At 40.8% G+C, this 16294-nt stretch overlaps 2 protein-coding genes across 6 annotated transcripts; one reads left to right on the top strand and one right to left on the bottom strand.

The window, feature by feature from the left end:
* Nucleotides 1-3637, bottom strand: LOC106654116 (syntaxin-7). 5 transcript variants are annotated; one of them, XM_014373831.2, is made up of 6 exons: nucleotides 3501-3637; nucleotides 1468-1682; nucleotides 1210-1375; nucleotides 907-1037; nucleotides 504-637; nucleotides 1-439 (listed from the first exon to the last, which is right to left on the bottom strand). In XM_014373831.2, the coding sequence occupies exons 2-6, from the start codon at nucleotides 1668-1670 to the stop codon at nucleotides 258-260; spliced, it is 816 nt and encodes a 271-aa protein (XP_014229317.1). In that variant the 5' UTR covers nucleotides 1671-1682; nucleotides 3501-3637; the 3' UTR covers nucleotides 1-257. The 5 variants fall into 5 exon arrangements, with proteins under 5 accessions (XP_014229317.1, XP_014229316.1, XP_014229313.1 ...); XM_014373830.2 differs by lacking the exon at nucleotides 3501-3637 and adding an exon at nucleotides 2345-2503; XM_014373827.2 differs by lacking the exon at nucleotides 3501-3637 and adding an exon at nucleotides 2206-2503.
* A 6719-nt stretch (nucleotides 3638-10356) lies between these two features.
* LOC106654175 (eukaryotic translation initiation factor 4 gamma 2) lies at nucleotides 10357-15561 on the top strand. Its single transcript, XM_014373915.2, has 4 exons — nucleotides 10357-10584; nucleotides 10713-13025; nucleotides 13102-13407; nucleotides 13492-15561. The coding sequence occupies exons 1-4, from the start codon at nucleotides 10357-10359 to the stop codon at nucleotides 13570-13572; spliced, it is 2928 nt and encodes a 975-aa protein (XP_014229401.1). The 3' UTR covers nucleotides 13573-15561.
* Nucleotides 15562-16294: the final 733 nt, after the last annotated feature.

The following is a 16294-nucleotide window of genomic DNA, read 5'->3' on the forward strand; positions in this document are numbered from 1 at the left end:
TTTTACTTTTTTCTATAAAATTAAATTTTCAATTCATTCATAATGTTTTTAAAGCATCAATTTTCGACATTATCATAATAATGTAGTTAATATAATACCACAAAAATCCTCAAATAAACGCAGGTATCTGATTCAAATTTATAATTTTACAAATTTTAAGAAAATATCAATTGATTTGATACATTGTGTTTACATTCTCGCATAATGCATTTGTGGGTACGTACTGCGTTGTTATATAATCAAGGTACATGGAAATGCTAACTAGATTTTTTGGATAATACTATAACCAAAATCAAAATAATTACAAATGTTATTGCTACAACTAAAAGTATACAAATTTTTCTACGAAATTTATTTTGGTAATTACTAGCTTTAATGAGTTCTTGTGCTCCTAGCTCAACGTGGCCATGAGCATTTTCAATATTGTTCTCAATACTATCTGTAATAAAAAAACAAAATAAGACAAGTGAATTCAACAAAAGTAATTTTTTTAAAACACATACTGATTGAATCTGCTTGTTGATGTACTAATGCTCCAAGCTCTCGCATTACTTGGTTAACATCCAAGATATCTCCTTCAATTTGTTTTATCCTTTCTTCCTGTTCCAATATCAACCCATGATCAAATTCTAATGTTCTGAAATGAACAGATAAACCACCAATTTATATATATGTAGATAAATATGTTAATAGATAAGAGTCTGTTTTAATCATAATTTGTATAAATGGCAACATAGAAAGAATGTTTTTTTTACTCTGAGTACTTTCTTCATATGCTATAAGTGTGTGTTTTTAGGAAAAAATTAAAAGTAGAAGTCCAAATTTAAGTTTAAAACAAATCAGGTAAAAGGGCCTAATGATTTTTCACTGTGGCTATGACATTCTTTGAAGTATTTGCAAAATCACCTTTGTTCTGCTCTTTGCTTTATTTCGTCTTGTATTTGAATCAAATCTTGAGTATCATCAGGATTGTTTTTTTCACTTGTTTCTGGGCTAGGGACAACTAACATGTGCCTCTTCATACGTTCAGCTATTGACTGTAAAAATCCATAGACCAAATTAAGAAATCAACTTTAATCATCAAATTATATTGATATTTATAAATAACAGTAAACTGAATCATAATTGTGTATTATAAAAACATTAAAGAATATATCCAAACAGATTCATCCAAAAATATTAAGAATAGCATTAGTAGAAGGCTCTTACTTTTTGCATGTCGGAGTATCTTTGAACAGCATCTTTAAAGTCACTGGTTAATTTTTCAATTTGTAACTTTAGTTGTTTGTCCCCTTGTCTCATGAGCACAGTTAATCTAGCAATATTTTTACTGGTCATGGTAACTAACTGATTAGTACTTAGTTGTGTTTCATGCCTGTAAAACGATCATTTTATACATATTAGTAAAATTTGGAATTACAAGTAAACTTTAATACTCGTAATGCAACTTTTTATGCATGTACTTACACTCTATCTCGTACAGCCTGATTATCCTTATTTGTTCCAATTAATTTAAAAGAACGCGAGAGAGTTTTGTAACTCGAATTAATAGTATAGATATTTGCTGTTATATTTTCACTAAGACTATACAATTCTGTAGGGCTGAAGCCTACATCAGGCAGATCAGATCTTTGATCCGTTGATCCATAGGTATGGGAAGAATGCGCCATGATGAATGTTACCTATGAAAGGATTAAAACAATTAATAAAGCAACATGACATTGTCAAAACTTTTTCACAGTCCAATGAATTTTATTTATAACTTGCTCACAGTGTCAAATAGAAAAAACTCTTGCTGCTACACTTGATAAAAAAGTTATGGCACAGCACTTTACATACAGTTAAGCAAGTAGTATATGAAAGGAAAAATTGTCAATTTACTAATAGGCAGATAAAATCGACGAAAGATACTTTGGCGTGCGAACAATGATGTATGTCTGGAAACACGTACTATGGTACGTAGCGACATATTCGGTATTACAGTCAAGCATTTTATGCGAGTGTATTGGTTAATTAGTCATACAAAGAATATCTCACTCAACTGCACAGCGCACGAATACATCGCGAAAATAAAGTTAAATATAACAATTTGTAAAAAGTTGCGAAAATTCTCCTCCGAATAGACGATAATGTTAGTGAATTAAATGTCCCTTAAGACAGATTTATGTGCAAAACGAGTAGATATATGTTATAAAAATGATATACTTATAAGCATAACTAACTGTGGAAAACGATTCAGCATAAGATTGGCCAGGAAAAATGAGCTATTTAACTAAGAAAAATCACAGCTGTTGTAAGAGAAAGTGAAAATTTGAAAATCAAGATTGGTTTTTCATGTTTTTACGGAAAAATGCCCAGGCACAGCATGCAAAACGACTCGGGCGACTTTCAATGGATCACTGACGGATGACAGTACTCATTACTCGGTGCTTTATAGGCTTATGCGCAATCGGCGATGTTGTTACTTTATTTGCAAGTTGCAAGTCTCGCAATTGGGTGTGAGTTGCGCGCGCATCTGCGATATATATATATAATGTATGTATGCATGCCCGAAGATTGTGCGAAGACTGGGAGAAATAGAATGCACATTGCACACGCCGTCCTATGCTGTGTACACGTAACGTATATATACGTACAGTTTGTATGCGATGCATAATAGGACGTGTATACTTTTACCTAGGATCGTGCGCTGCACACTGCATACATAAACACACCCAAGTGGAAAATATCTAGACTTGTGATTTTCTAAGCTTGTTTACTAATTCGTTTAGCTATGCGTCGATCGTTCGCGTAGGCTATAAGGATTTGTACATGTTTGTACCGAACATAATTCGGATGTTTCGGTATGATTCTGCGCGTGATCTTTAGCCGATTACTATAATGTATCACTCAATATTATGTAATTGATTAATAGCTTATGGTTTAAAGATTTTTTTTATGTTATACGCCGTGAAAAAAAGTCGAAAGGCCTTATATTTTTGAATTTAAAAACGCCATGAATCAATCGGTCATTGAACTGTTTTTATTCGTTCGATGAAGATGTAGGTGGCATAAAAATGAGAAATTTTTATCAATGGACCGTCTCTTATACGTTAAAATAGGATCTGTTTGTGTGTTACACGATTTTGACAAATGTAAATGCAATCCTTACGATATATTTACTTAGTTCGAAGTAAATAATAATGTGTTTATACCGTATATAGCTTTTCAAAGAATTAACGATGTAATTATATTCAAGACATCATGTTTGAACCGAAGCATTGCGAGATAAAAAGATTCAATAAGTTACTCGTATTATATTTATTTTTTAAAAATTGAAAGATGTCAAAATATTTCGACGTAAGTACACAAGAATTTTCAGCTGCAATGATGTCGAAGTGCGCATTAATATCGAGTATCGTATTTCAGGTAGTGTAAGTAACGAGCAGTGCAATTAAAATCGATACGAGCACGCGGTTGACAACGATACTCGAGCGACAACTATTTTTCGATATACTCACACATATACTTAGGAAAAATGAGAGGCCCTTGCCAGTTGCCCGCCGATGATCGCGCGCACGACTCGTCCGATCGAACGCGTCTCTGCGCTGTTACAATCTGCAGCTGAGGTGCAGAACCAGTTGTCCTTGCATTATTAATAAAAAGTTAAAAAGCCAAAAGGAGATTGAAAAAAAGCATACATTCGCACGAGCGCCTCAATCCTATCGCGAGTGAGATTGAAAAACATGTTTTATCCAAAACTCGATCGAACAGATCGATGCATTGTTTGTTTACGCGCGATTTGCGCACACTCTTGTTTATGCTTTATGATGATGTTTGCAACGATGAGAGCTATTACGTGAATGGCGGAGATTCTTCGTGACTCATTTTTACCATCGCGAATGTTTTTACTCTTACTTGATTCATTGATATTCAACATTGACCAATAACTTGCTCTCGATCGTTACAGCGCATAATGAGTAGTTTTGTTCTTTCGATTTGAATAAGCTTAAACGTTACGTTTTTTTGGCTATTTTTATTTGTACAATCGGTTCTATTCGAGAAAATAGGCTCCGCATCTCAAATTCGAGTCAATTGTAATCTATATTACCTATAAGAATATCGTAAAATACAAATTTTCATTATTACTCGTGGATCTAAGTATCCTCGTATATACTAGATACATGACCTGCATCCGATTAGATACCGATTGAACGATATTTACATACCAACAGGTGAATAGATAAAGTAGCTAATTATTACTCAATACATTCGAATTAGAGAAAGCAAATGATCCACGATGATGGCCAGCGATTAAGATAATCACGAATGAGAGATGGCGTTCAATGCTCGACGGGCTGTCATTCGTTAAAAGTTTTCGTACCGCTATACATTTACTATATACCGATGAATAGTCAACGCGGACAATGTTGAAAGCTGCTGTGGATACACAAGCTGCAGTTTACACCTTGATTCTCGACAGGATATAGCGCGAAAAACGAACGGCCGAGCGGTGGCAAAGCCGAGAAGCTTTGACTGCGATTTTGCTTAGTTACTAGTTGTTGTTGTTATTGTTGCTGTTGTGTGCAGCGCTGCTGTCGTTGCTGCGGCAATTTGCAATTTTTCACTGTCTCTCGTCTCTGGTAAATAATTTACATTCCTAACGCGTATAATTTTTTTGCAAGTTCGGAATTCGGCCGCGCAGCCGAAGATTGGCGACAATTGTGTGCGGACGAGAATCGCCGAGGCGAGGACAAGAGGAGGACGCTTGCCGGACAAAATTGCCGACGGCCACGGATGTCAGCGGGCAGTACAAGCAGGCTAGCCTTAAATATTCTAGCCCTCGATTAAAAGGCCTTAAAAACACAAAATTACACACACGTGCACATACACAAATATAGGCCTACGTTAAAAGCAATCGGTCGAGCATAAAGAAGCGGCCGAGTGGTCCTCGCTCATCGTCGTCTGACTCACGAATCACCAGTTCAACGCATCGCTCGTGTTGATTTGCGCTGCGCGCGGGGATACGACGATTCGCGGCTCCAGTTGAGCATATACAACATTCATTAATCGCGTTTCGGGTGTAAAGAAAGGAGAGAGAGAGAGAGAGAGAGAGGGAGTTGTACAGAGAGAAGGGAGAGCTTGGAGAGAGAGAGAGAGAGAGAGACTTTGCTGTACCACCCCCGCTCATAAACTTGCTGCTCCACGACACGACGTCGTCGTCGGTGGTGGCGCGCGGCGCGCGCGCGCGAATGCAAGTGTTCTAGACGGCGTAGCCCGTGTAGTAGTAGTAGATCTGCTGCTGCCGATTAAAGCCAAAGTGCTGCTGCTTCTGCTTTGCTCCCGTTATTAAAACTCGCAGCGAGCATACATTTGAGAGGTTGGAATACGAGTGAGCAGCAGCAGCACTGCCCAACCGCCGGCACAGGCAGTTGCGCACGTTGCATACACAAGCCCAATCGACGTACATATTTTTGTACATACATACGCGTATATAGGGCGACACCCAGGGGCAGTACATAATCTGCCTCTGCTGCTGCACCTCAGTTGTCGTCGTCGCAGCTGAGAGAGAAAGAGAGTGAGAGAGAGAGAGAGAGAGAGAAAAGTGTAGTAGCAGGAAACGCTTCCAAGGTCGGGATCAACTGACTTCGGGGCTTGAATTCGACTCATCGAAAACGTGAGTACAAGTTCGTTTTTTCCTCTCTTGAAACCTTTCTTTTCTTTCTTACGTTGCTCTCTGCGTGCGAGAGACGATGATTCACAGACTTGCAGAACGAGACAGAGAGAGAGAGATGTAGAGCCAACGTGTGTGCGTGTCATCGCGCGCGCGAGAGAGAGAGAACTCCGATGTGTCTATATACGCGTGTGTGAGGGTGTGTGCGTGTGACTCGCTTGCTCGTTCGTGCCTATATGTATGTGTTTATCAGAGAAAGAAAAGAGTGAAATATATATCCAAGTATGAAAGAATATCCCAACAAAGCAACACAAGACGACTCCGTACTGCATACGCACGAGTCGGAGGCTTTGTCTTTTTTCGAGCACACACGCACGTTTGTTTGCAAATTTTCTATACGGATTAAATGGTATCCGAAATGGAATTTTTTCGCAGCTGAGCGACCGCCGCCGCCGCGTCTTCTCTTCGTCTGATTTTGTCGCTCGATGGGAACAAACGAGTGTCGATAATGATTTCTATCTATCCAGTTTATGTAAGCTACTATATGTGTGTTTCGCGTTCGTACGAGCTCTCTTCCATATAGCCGCCACTCGGCACATTCCTTCGGTCGCCATCGGATTTCTGCCATCTCCTTATGATTTTGCTTCTTTCTTTCTTTTTTTCTTCATTTGCCAATTGCCAACGCGTCACACTCTAGCGACGTCTCGCTCTCTTCCTCTCTACGTCTATACTCTTCGCAAATCTTTCTATCGCAATTTATTTTACACGTGTGAATGTATTTCAATTGGTAACAAATTTTAATGGTGCAACGAGAATATTCGCAAATGATACTTTGTATCGTAAATATTTGCCCAATTTTTGTCTTCCTTTATTCTTTGTTGCTGACCGATACAACATCGTTCAACGACGGTGTTTTTATTTTGGTTTATAAAGAAATTCGATTGCTCGACTCGAATCATCGCATTTTAATGCATCTTTCTTCCATTATTTTCAAGGCTAACATTACAAAGTCGAAAATAGGCTAACGAGTCTTGTCTATCGAATGATCGAAAGGAGCGAAATTTGCGTCAACAATCTATCGAGTATCGAGAATATTTCGAACGAAACAACGTCGGAGAAATGCATCAGAATGACTATTATCGTCAGCTGAGCAATTAATGTTTGTAAGCAGTGAATTGGCGCATGTATGCGTCATGTCCTGTAGGCACTGCGTACAATGCTACTCGTGTATGTAAATGTGTGTATTCGCATTTGGCAGACACACACACACACGGCAGCAGCAGCATACGCATACACATAGATGCGGGACTCGTGAATGAGCAGGTGATGCGATATATACTATATATACGTTGTAGCACTCATTGTCGCGATCGTGACGCCAACAGGCAATAACCCTCAGCCACCCACGCACGAACTACGAACTCTCCGACTCGACTCTTGTTCGTGCACGCGATAATAACAAGGCGAATTCGCGCTCGTAGCAGCAAAAGAATCGCGTTGGGCGACGGTCATGCGCTGCACTCTCGACGTTGCATTAGGTACTCGCTAATTGAAAATTGCAAAGGGAAATATACGTTTGGACGCGCGTGGATACACAATCGCTATACGTCGTGTGCTTGCAGCCGGTCGATTCGCGTATGAAACTTTGAAAAAAATGATGGTCCCGTGACGGGAGCGTAGACGCGAAGCCACCTATACTTGGCCGCCGACTCGTTCCGAGGCCGCAAGGGGGAGAGGAAGGAAAAGGACAGAGAGAGAGAGAGAGAAGTCGCTTGTGCTGCTGCTGCTTCTTGTGGCTCGTCCGCTTGTGCACTCGACTTGTGCAGTGCGCGTATATGTGTGTGCGTAGCATACAGCTCGTATATACACATAGAGAGCTCGTAGTGTTAAGGCAGCTGCTGCTCCACCAGCAGCTTTGCTCCGTATACGCATTAATAAAGCTCCGACTCAAGCGCATATACACACAAACAAACACAGAGACAGGCACACATACACGCGCGCGCTCGAGAGCGAGCGAGTATATAAGCAAGCAAGTAAGCGAGCAACAAGATATATATATACACACGTAAAGCCAGTGATATAATTGTTTATAATAATATTTTGTGTCGTCGCGTGGAGTAGTCGTAACGTAGGAACGATCGGAGCCAGGTGCACACACGCTCGGCCCAAGCTCGTCGTCGTCGCGTATATACAGTCAACGCTGTATATAGTAGGCGTCGTCTGTGTGCGTGCGTGTCCCCGTATATATACAGTACATATACACCTATCCTATACTATATAGGCAGAGCTGCTTGTGTTTCTGTCTAATCGTCCGTGTGAGTGTGCGCGTGTCTGAGTTGGCCACTCGTACACACCGATCGAGTGAGTAGTTTTATATTGGTTAGGCTTCGTCGTCGTCGTCGTCGTCGTCGTTCTCCGACTCTACCACTATCGGGGAACGAGTCCGAAGCCAGGCAAAAGTCTCTTTTTCCCGGTGTGCATCGGTCGAACGAATAGTAGTGCACCGTATCGGAGCAACCAACAGCGGCCCAAACGTAAGCATCGTTTATAACATTGCCCCTGCGTTTATGTGCCTGTGTGTGTTTGTGTGTGTGTGTGTGTGTGTGTGTGTGTGCGTGCGCGCGAGTGCGAGAGAGAGAGAGAGAGAGAGAGAGAGCTGCTGCCTCTTTGCTTCCTACACACCAACGACACGGGCGTCACGTCCGTGTTTGCAAGCGATACATACCCTCGAAACTTGACAATGGCAATCGAGGAGCAAAATTATTCGCGAGCGAGAGAGAGCAGCAGCGACTCTCTGCGTCTGTCTCGTGTATATGCAGTACGAAAGCGAGCAAACTATGAAGGATAGTTGATAAAGCGAGTCGGGGCACTCGTGAGATGGAGGACATTGGTTCAGCTCCATCTTACCTCGGCTATATACGCGCACACACACACACACGCGCGCATAAAAGACTCGTATACGTACGCGGCACATATGCGAGAGGCGCGCGCGCACACCCATTCGCGATATATAGCTATATAGGTGTGCATGTATATAGATACACTCTCGTCGTCGTCGTCTCGTCGTTTTGCTCGCGCATACACAAACGTCGTCTCGGCGATACGCAGCTCTTCGCCAGTACACAATTGCGGGGAGTGCGATAAACGCGCGGGCGCGAGAGTGTGTGTGTGTCCGTGCATCTTATATTATACTACCTATATACGCGACTACACCTCTTCGTCGTCGTGCAAAAATTTTTCATCTACGTATATACATGTACCTATATATTTTTTAATAGTGCATAAGAGAGAGAGAGAGAGAGAGAGAGAGAGAGAGTTGGGCGCGCGCGCGTGCGCCTCCCGACGAGGGCTACATGAAATAATTGCTAATTACCAGAGAGATACATCCTCTCCTATATCTCTCGGCTCGACTCGACTCTTCTGCGGGCCCACAAGTGTACATTGTCCGCGTATATACTCGGAGAGTCGACGACTTTTTTTTCATTCTTCTTTTTATTCGCTCGCTCGCTGCATATACATTTGTATGCATTAGGTATAAAGGAAGGCGTCGCGCCAACGTAAACGTCGCATAGGACTTGCAGTAGCTCGCTCGTGAGAGAGTATATACCTTTTAAACGTGTGAGTGCCGTGGCTATTGGTGTATTGGTACAGCTGCACGGGCCATGTAGGACGCCAACGTTTTTCAGCTGCTCGCTTTTACCTGCTCCCTGGTCCTTTTTCGCCCAAATACCTGCCTGAACAGTCATTTTGCCCTCGCTCCAAACTTCCTCGTCTCTCTGTCTCTCTCTCTCTAACCATCCAATTGGCATACTTCTTTTGCGCTTCACATCGTTGATAGTACATTTTTTTCTTCGTCTATGACGTATCATCATCGCTCTCGACTGCTCGAGTCGCGCCGCAGTTGCATTAATTTGCGTCGACTCTGACAAAAAAAAGTAGTGCTCTCTCTCTCTCTCTCTCTCTCTCTCTCTCTACTGCTGCTGCGATCAAAGCCACACTAGCGCTCGAGGATTTTCCTCTCCCGATCGTTCATTCAATTCGCTGCGCTATTCTAGCTGCTGCTACTTTCCTAAACGTCATTGTTACCGAACGTTACGTCGAACGTTACAGCGAGCGAGAAGCTGTTTATGCGTTACGAGCGAATGCGAAAAATAACTGGCTATACATTTTATTTACTGATTAAATCGATGATCGTCGTTGCAAAGCGAAGAGCCATTTGAAAATAATTCCTTGTTTTTTTTTCTTCCATGTTACAGCTCACCGGCGTCAAAAGTACTGCGTGCTGTGATTTGTTGTTCTGGGGGCCAAAACACGCGCAACAACGGACAACCCCACAGGACCGGGGGGTGCTTCTCGTGTCTCGGGAGGAAGGTCAGGGTCTTTGCCTAGATAAAGAACCACCCTGCTAGCTTGCTCACACACATTGCCCCTTACACACATCATTGTCCAGAATATTATTATTCGCGTGCACGTACACCTGTCTCCTGTCCTTTTTTACATTCCTCGTGATAATCGTTTTTATTATTGTTTTTATTCATTTACCTTTTTTTTTTTGTTGCATCGATCGATCCATCCGAAAATCACTCATTCCTGGAAAACAAAGCACAGATCAATCACATCAATTTCACATCTGCGTCCAAAAACTCCCTGAGCTAACTTGTGTTGTGTTTCTGTAAAAGTAGTCAAAGAAACTAAATAGTTCGATGCCTTCCAGGGACGATAATCGCTCCCTATCCACTGAGCAACGCTGGATCCCTCCTTCATCTATTAGACGCGATGCGCTCACCCCAGAAAGCCGTAACGATGTCATCTTCCGCAAGGTACGGGGCCTGCTCAACAAGCTCACACCGGAAAAGTTCGCAAAGCTGAGCAACGACTTGCTCAACCTTGAGCTCAATTCCGATGTAATACTTAAAGGCGTCATATTCTTGGTAAGTATATCTATGTAAACCAAATATCTCGATCCGTATATCGACGAGACGTTCGATCGGCTCGTTTATCGATTCATTCGCCCGCACCGTCCGAACGAATAAACACACTTTTATATTTATGTTGACAGATCTTTGAAAAAGCTCTCGATGAACCGAAATACAGTTCTATGTATGCACAGCTGTGCAAGCGGCTGTCAGAGGAGGCCGCGCAGCTTGAGAACGAGCAAAAGCTACATGGGGCGATTGGAAGCTCCAGACTTGCTGGAGGGGGCGGCCATCACGGCGGCACCGGCCCTACCCACAACAACGGCAACAACCACAACAATGAGAGCGCCAAGGTTCGATCGAACGACAACACCTTCACGCGATTGCTGCTCAACAAGTGCCGCTTCGAGTTCGAGAACCGCAGCAAGGCCCACGAGGCATTCGAGCGCCAGGACGGCGAGCTTAGTCCCGAGGACGAGGAGCGCCGGCAGATGGTCAAAAGAAAGATGCTCGGCAACATCAAATTCATCGGCGAGCTCGGCAAGCTCGAGATCATCAGTAACTCGATTCTGCACAAGTGCATACAACAGCTTTTGGATAAGAGGCGTGGTGGATCCCGGGGGGACCCAGCCGAGGACATCGAGTGTCTCTGCCAGATCATGCGCACCTGCGGCCGTATCCTTGACACGGATAAGGGCCAACAGCTCATGGAACAGTACTTTAAGCGCATGAAGAGCTTGGCCAAGAGCCAGGAGCTACCGCTTCGCATACGATTCATGTTGCTCGACGTCATCGAGCTGCGCCGGGACGGCTGGGTACCGCGCAAAGCTACCAGTACCGAGGGTCCCATGCCCATCAATCAGATTCGCAATGATAACGACGATGTGTCCCAGCATCGTCCGAGCGGAGGACAAGGTGTACTGGGTCGACACTCGGAACACAACTTCTACGGTGGTCGTAATTCCGGCGGACCCCCATCCAACCGCCTGACCGATCATCACGCTATCGCCGACCAAGGCCGGCCCGGCAGCGATCTTTTCCGACGCATGGGCCGCGTCTCTATGAACGACTTTAGCTCCATCATCTCCATTAGCTCGTCGGATTTCGGAGCGCTCTCGCCCTTCGGCCCCACCGGAGCTGGCGGGCCCAATGGATTTTCTGGCGGCGGCGGGCGCGACTCGCAATCCGGCGGTTACAACAACCAGCGCGGCGGCCGCGGTAACAACCAGCAAAATCAAGGTTTTTACGGCCAGAATAGGCAGCAAAACAATTACCACAACCAACACGGTGGTAAGCAGCAGCATAATTCTGGCGATCGAGGTGGTCATAATTACAACAACAACGGTAACAAGGAGCAAGCCCCGCGCTTCAACAAGAACAAGATCCTCATTGGACCACCAGAGGAAGTGTCGCTTCGACCCTCTGCCAACTCGATGACTTACAAGCAGCCCAATATCATTCCACAGCTCCCCATTGACAATGGCATAGATTTGTTCCCGGGCCGTGGTATGTCCGAGACTACTCTGATGCGTGCGGCGACAATTCGCAAACAACAGCAGAATCAGCAGCAGCAGCAGCAGCAATCGCAACCTCCGGCCTCGAGCGCTGTCAATCTTGCAACCATTGCTCCAAAAGCAGCAGCACCAACCCCCGCTGCTACCAGTAGCATTGTTATCAAGCAAGGCCCTCTTGACAAGCGCGAGAAAGCCCGAGAGCGCAAAGACAAAGGTTTGACCAAGGAAGAAGTTATGAAGAAAGTCCATGCCATGCTCGACGAACATATTAGCCAGAATGATGTGGACAAGGCTGTTCAAGCCTTGAAAGAACTCAAGATTCCTGAGCGCTTTTTGCGTTATGCCGTGCTCAGCATCTACTCCAACTGCCTGGAGCGCAACGAAGCCGAGCGCACTCTTGCTGCCGATCTCGTTGCTCAATTGCGCAAAGATAACATAATAAGCAGCAACCAATTTCACGATGGCTGGAAGGAGCTCGTCACTTCGATGGCCGATAAAGACGTTCCATGTGTCCTTTCCCACATCGCCCTCTTTACGGCCCGAGCCATCGTTGATCAAATGCTCCAGCTGAATGACCTTGCCTCCGTGACGGAGAACGGTCAACACTATCCTCTATTTCTTCTCACACTGCAGCAACTGCATAAGAGCCAAGGCAAGCAGGTGCTCTCTCGAATTTTCAACGAGAGCAAGATCAACCTTATTAGCCAGTTACCTGAAGCAGAAAAAACTAAGGAACGTCTCGGTGAAATTCTTGAGGACCGCGATCTTACCTTCCTCTATCCTTTGTTGAGAATTCAGGGCGATATGGGACGACAACTCGAGGCAGATCCTTCGCCTACTACCTTTTACAAGTGGATCAAGGAAAAACTTGAGCCGTCTCATCACTCTGACCCTGCGTTTATAAACGCACTCATTGCCGTTTTGCTCAAATATATTACTCGGGTAAGCTTTTTAGTAACACTTTTTATATATTTATTTGTTTATCTTAATTATTGAATTTATAATTTTCTGATTACAGGAAACAACATTCCCAGAAGGGGTTGATCCAAACGATTTACCTAGTAAAGCTTTGCAAGAGAAAGAATTAGCCTTGCTGGGCAAATATCAGAGAATGTTGCAAACACTTTTGCCAACAATCGAATCCCAGGTCACTGCCGTACACTCTTTGCAAGTATTTTGCTACTCGCATAAATTCCCTAAAGGAATGCTACTCCGTTGGTTCATAGCTCTTTATGATCTTTCAATTATCGACGAAGACGCTTTCATGCGCTGGAAAGAGGATATCAATGATGCTTATCCTGGGAAAGGCGAGGCTCTCTTCCAGGTATAATTGACGTTTTAATTTTTTAATTGTATGATTATGTTGTATTCTCTTGATTTTAATGCTATTTTTAATTTTTTCTATAAGGTGAATGCTTGGTTGACATGGTTGGCAGATCAGCCATCAGAATCAGAAGAAGATGACGAAGAAGAAGAAGAAAAGTGGTAATTAAATAAAAGTCAGCAGCCCCCAAGGAAAAATGATTTTTTGATGAAGAAGATAACGTCTATGATTGGTGATAAATTATCACTACTTCATAATCAATTAGTAGAGCAAGAGGTTTTGGTTTTTTTGATTAAGTTGCCTCCATAAAAAAAACTAATGAACAACCGACCTTAAGATTGTCGGTGCCCTCGTCCGTGCAAAGAGTATCTTGAAAAATACTATATCAGATTTATTCGACGAATTTGTAAAATTCTTCTGTTCAACAGAGTGAAACAAAAAACTTAATTAAATTAATTATCAAATTTAAATCATGAGTGGCACTAGACTTAGTCTGTGGCTGGAACTTCAATATCTTAGATAATTGAACGTTTTATAATGCTCTAACTTACACTATTTAAGAAAAAAAAGTAGATACCAATTCGTCGCGTGAAAATCATCTTTGAAAATAGTAACTTCTTTCAACTAATAAAAAAAATCAATTAGCTATGATAAAAACAAAAAAAATAGTAGTTTTATTAAAAATAAGGTGAATTAAAGAAAAAAGGTAGTTTGATGATTTGTATTGTCCGAGTTTTTGTCTAGTATTGTGTATGTGCCACTTTTTATAAGTATTTTTGTCTGCGAATAGAAAAAAGCCTGTTATTTCTGTGTACTAACTTTTACACTTATCATGAATTATTGCTGCGTATTTCAAATTATTTATAGTATAAGCATTATTTGAGACTTTCAGTTGTGGGTGTTGGAACAATGATATATCAAGATTCCTGGCAAAATAATTTCAACCTTTAACCCAAAGATACTTTGAAATTTATAAATTTCAGTGGAAGTGCTGATCGTTTGAGCATGGAGGAACCACTTGAATCATCAAATAGAATTTTATGATGTTTTCAAAGCGTTCTTTGTCCATGAAACATGAAATGTTTTTAGTTTATTATTAATTTAACATATGAATCAAAATGCAATTTCCACCTGTGTATTGAATCAAAGTACGAACTAGTAATTATGTACTGTACGTGTGGAAGAGTAAAAATACACAGAGATGTGGGAAAAATACATTCAGAAATAAGTATGTAATTTTATACATTATACAACCAGCCAGCCAATAGCACATCCAATAAAAAAGTAACATAATTTAGCGAAAACTAGAGACAGTTACTAAATCATGTTAAAAAAATTTATTCACAAAATTTGATGGAATTTATTCGGGAAACGAATAATCCTCGTTGTTATCAACAACTTAAACAATTTTAAAACCTTTTTACTATTATTATTTTTCTCATGCAAAAGACTTGTCTTCTAAATATGTTTAGAAAAGGCAGTTAAATAATACAAAATATAGTAGAATTATAAAAAAAAAAAAAAAAAATTATAAAACAGACGAGTGACAACAATGTTTGCGAGCGAGTTGAGACGATACAACAAATTTTTTCATTTATATATCTGGGCATTTGCTTAACTAACCTTCAGCCCGGTTGATCGTTGAATATGGAAAAAAAATTAGCCTGGATATCGGTGCAATAATCGCGTTCTGGTTGTTGTCGTATTAAAGTGTGCTTTGTTTATTTTTAGTTTGTATGTAACAAAAAAGTTGAAAATGAATTTTGCATAATGATGGTAATTATCTTAATAAAAATAATAATGGTAATATTGATGTTGATAATAGTAATAAATAATGGTGATGACGATATTGACGTTTATTCAGATTGACTTGAATAATATGAAATATATAAACGATTGAGATATGTTGAATCATCGTTTCGTCAGTTGAGAATGTAAATAGAGACTTTCGTTATCACCGGACTGAAGCGTTAATTATTCAAAATACGAGAAGATTTGAAAAGTGAAGCGTTAATTTTGCACCTTTATTTGCTGCAAAATCAAGTTAGCTGAATGAAGAAAATAAATGTCATCATAAAATTGAGAACGACATTACTGATCTATTGCATCGCAATAAAGACACTCGATTTAACTTCATAAACACTTAACATTTTTACATGATTGTCTATACATTCATTTGAATATATTTACACATGCATGTGTGTAAATATGTATACACATATAAAAAACAAAACAGTCAAACTTATTACAAATTATCAACTCTTTTGTTCAATTACTTTTCTACACTAAGTACCATTTCTTAAAAAAAATTTTGGTCGAGAGTCATGTGATTTCGAGTGTTTAAAATATATACAAAAACATTAATAAAAAAATTAAAAGAACTAAATTTTTGATATTATTTTTATTTTCAAAAGTAACCATTTATTTTGTCCTATGAAGATGAATTTGAGAAATTTTAAATTCGCAAACATTTTTTTTAGTTTGTAAACTTAGTTCAAAGTTCACATTTTTTTTTTTTAAATAATGATTGTTAATTTGATTCTTTTTCTTTATTTTATTTATTTCATTGTCGAGTCAATATATTGTCGATAGAAAGTCAAATGTATTTTTACTTTGACCATTTATTGTATTATATTAAAATTCATTATCTTTACGAACTATTAACAGTTTGCGTTTACTAGCCTTAATTATAAGCACTCGCACGAAAACTGATGAAAATCCTTGAAAAAACTACATTTTATTTTAATAATTACTTTTACCCTATGAGAAACTTCCTTGATTATCCTAGTATTTAAGGGCATAAGAACCAGGGATTCCTACTGCGACGCGCCATTATTTATAATAACTTTTTGAAATTGCAAAATTACTTTCATGCGAAATTCATTAC

Source organism: Trichogramma pretiosum, unplaced genomic scaffold (assembly GCF_000599845.2).
Source record: "Trichogramma pretiosum strain Unisexual culture from Peru unplaced genomic scaffold, Tpre_2.0 scaffold25, whole genome shotgun sequence".
Lineage (NCBI taxonomy): Eukaryota > Metazoa > Arthropoda > Insecta > Hymenoptera > Trichogrammatidae > Trichogramma > Trichogramma pretiosum.